The following is a 2,079-nucleotide window of genomic DNA, read 5'->3' as shown; positions in this document are numbered from 1 at the left end:
AAGTATGCTACCTTAGACTTTCTTAGAGTACAAGAAAAATAAATTCTCAAACCCATATTTACTTGTTGTTCAAATAAAATAAAATAAAATAATCCTAAAAATACTAAATACTAAAAACTAAATAAAAAATATTAAATATTAAAATTACTTCTCTACATCAATCGCTGAATTAATATATTTGATTAACCAAGTCACTGACGTAGATGCACTGACGTAGATGCACTGACGTGTGACAAAGGATGTAACCAAGTCATTGGTACAGGATGCATGCAATATTTTCCACGCGGTTTCATGCAATATTTTCCACGCGGTTTCTTTTCCTTGTTTGCTATCGGTACAGGATGCATGCAATATTTTCCACAAGGTTTCTTGTTCATGTTTGCTACTCCTATATAATATTTTCCACTCAGATTTCAGAGGTCCTGCATAAACCAGACAGAGAGAGAAGAATTTGTAAGTTTCAGAAATGAAGAGAATCGAGCGACTGTTTACTCATAGAATAGACAGCTCTAGACTCAAAACAGGAGATCATATATACGCCTATAGGTTTATTCGTCTTTACAGCCATCATGGTCCGTTTTCTTTCTTTTTTATTTTATTAATTATACACTCTCTTGTGGTTCAAGTATTATATGAGAAAAGTTGAAACTATAAAGATTGTTTCTAAACCTATCAAATTCACCGGATGCTTGCTCCCAATGTATGCAGGAATATTTGTAGGCGACAGTCGTGTCATTCATTTCATCCAAACTAAAAGCAACAAGGGAGCCTCCAAGGACAAACCCCTTTGTGAAACATGTGGATATCAGAAGAACGTGCACCTTGGAGTCATCAAAACCTGCCTTGATTGCTTCCTATCACGCCGTCTTTTTTCAAGTAAGTCGCTTCATCTTTACCAGTATGAAGAACACAAGTTTGAAAAGCTGGTGAAAATGCCTGGCACCGGCAGCACTGCCGCTTGTTTCCCACCTGAAACAGTTGTGGAGATTGCCGAGGCGTTCCATGTAAACAATAATTTTGGCGGCTATGACCTTTTCGGTAACAATTGTGAAGGTTTTGCAACATCCTGCAAAACCGGTCATCCCATCAGTGAACAGATTACAAGTATTAAGAATACCCCCATAATTGGAGTCATAGCACCAATCCTAACTAACGCGCTTGATCACTTAAAGTCGTCTTCTTGAGGATTTTTTTTTTAGGGGAAAACAAAGAAAAAAAGTCGTATGATTGAATCCGCCTTAGCTCGACATGTTGAATTAATTGAACAAGATTTTAGGTACGAGAGTGATGCTTGTTTCATAGTATCAATAAATAAATAAATAAATGTTTTGTTGTGCGAATGCAGCAATAAGCTTTGTGTTATTATCTGCAGTTGTGTTGGTTTCTTTTGTAAAAGGTTTTTATTGAATAAATTATATGTTGTTATTTTATCCACAAGTAATTATACCATATGCAATCAATTAAAGATAAGTACTGCTTTTTTTTTTAAAAGGAGGGTGCTTTTGTTGCCTTCATTACCATTATGTCATCTTCGAGTCTCCCGCAGGTGCTACAGGAGACTTTCCATGGCATAAAAAGATGGTAATGGCTCGGAAAATATGTACAATTAAGAAACCTGTCACTTAAATGCCAGCAAAACAGCCCCCTTGGGACAAAGCGGGTTTCCAATGAAAAAACAACCCGGATCCCTCCTGTGTACCCCGTTACACGAGAAAAAAATCAAAGGAAATCCCCTAACCCCTTTGGACAGATTGCAGATGGCAAACCAACCCAAGATCACATATAAGAACCAAAAGCACCATCGTGTTGGCACCCGTTGACGAAAAAATCCAATGAGTCACGGCTCATTCACAAGAAAACAGCATGAAAGAACCACAGAAAAGCAGACATGTCGAAGAAGGGCATCAAATCAGCCAAATCTAGCAGGATAGCCCCCCAATTCCACGTCTGGGAGATTGACCCAACAAAACCGCTAAAGCCAAACGCCCAGAAGAAACCAGACCAAGGGTGAAACCTCACCAGAGCAGCTGGATCACCAAGGAAAGGAGACCACTCACCGTAGACTCCCTGCCACTCATC

The 2,079-nt window shown here is 38.6% G+C and overlaps 1 protein-coding gene across 1 annotated transcript; it reads left to right on the top strand.

Annotated features, from left to right (window-relative positions):
- On the top strand, positions 423-1,432 carry LOC18587319. The gene is made up of 2 exons (XM_007011036.2): positions 423-572; positions 709-1,432. The coding sequence occupies exons 1-2, from the start codon at positions 467-469 to the stop codon at positions 1,182-1,184; spliced, it is 582 nt and encodes a 193-aa protein (XP_007011098.2). The 5' UTR covers positions 423-466; the 3' UTR covers positions 1,185-1,432.

The sequence above is a fragment of the Theobroma cacao genome, chromosome 10, assembly GCF_000208745.1.
Source record: "Theobroma cacao cultivar B97-61/B2 chromosome 10, Criollo_cocoa_genome_V2, whole genome shotgun sequence".
Taxonomy (NCBI): Eukaryota; Viridiplantae; Streptophyta; class Magnoliopsida; order Malvales; family Malvaceae; genus Theobroma; species Theobroma cacao.
This window is presented reverse-complemented; position numbering and strand designations above follow the sequence as displayed.

What these genes read in the sequence shown, in the direction of transcription:
- LOC18587319 (XM_007011036.2), top strand. Translation starts at nt 467, where the DNA reads ATGAAGAGAATCGAGCGACTGTTTACTCATAGAATAGACAGCTCTAGA. An exon ending in TCGTCTTTACAGCCATCATG is followed by an intron (nt 573 to 708) that starts GTCCGTTTTCTT and finishes CAATGTATGCAG; the next exon opens with GAATATTTGTAGGCGACAGT.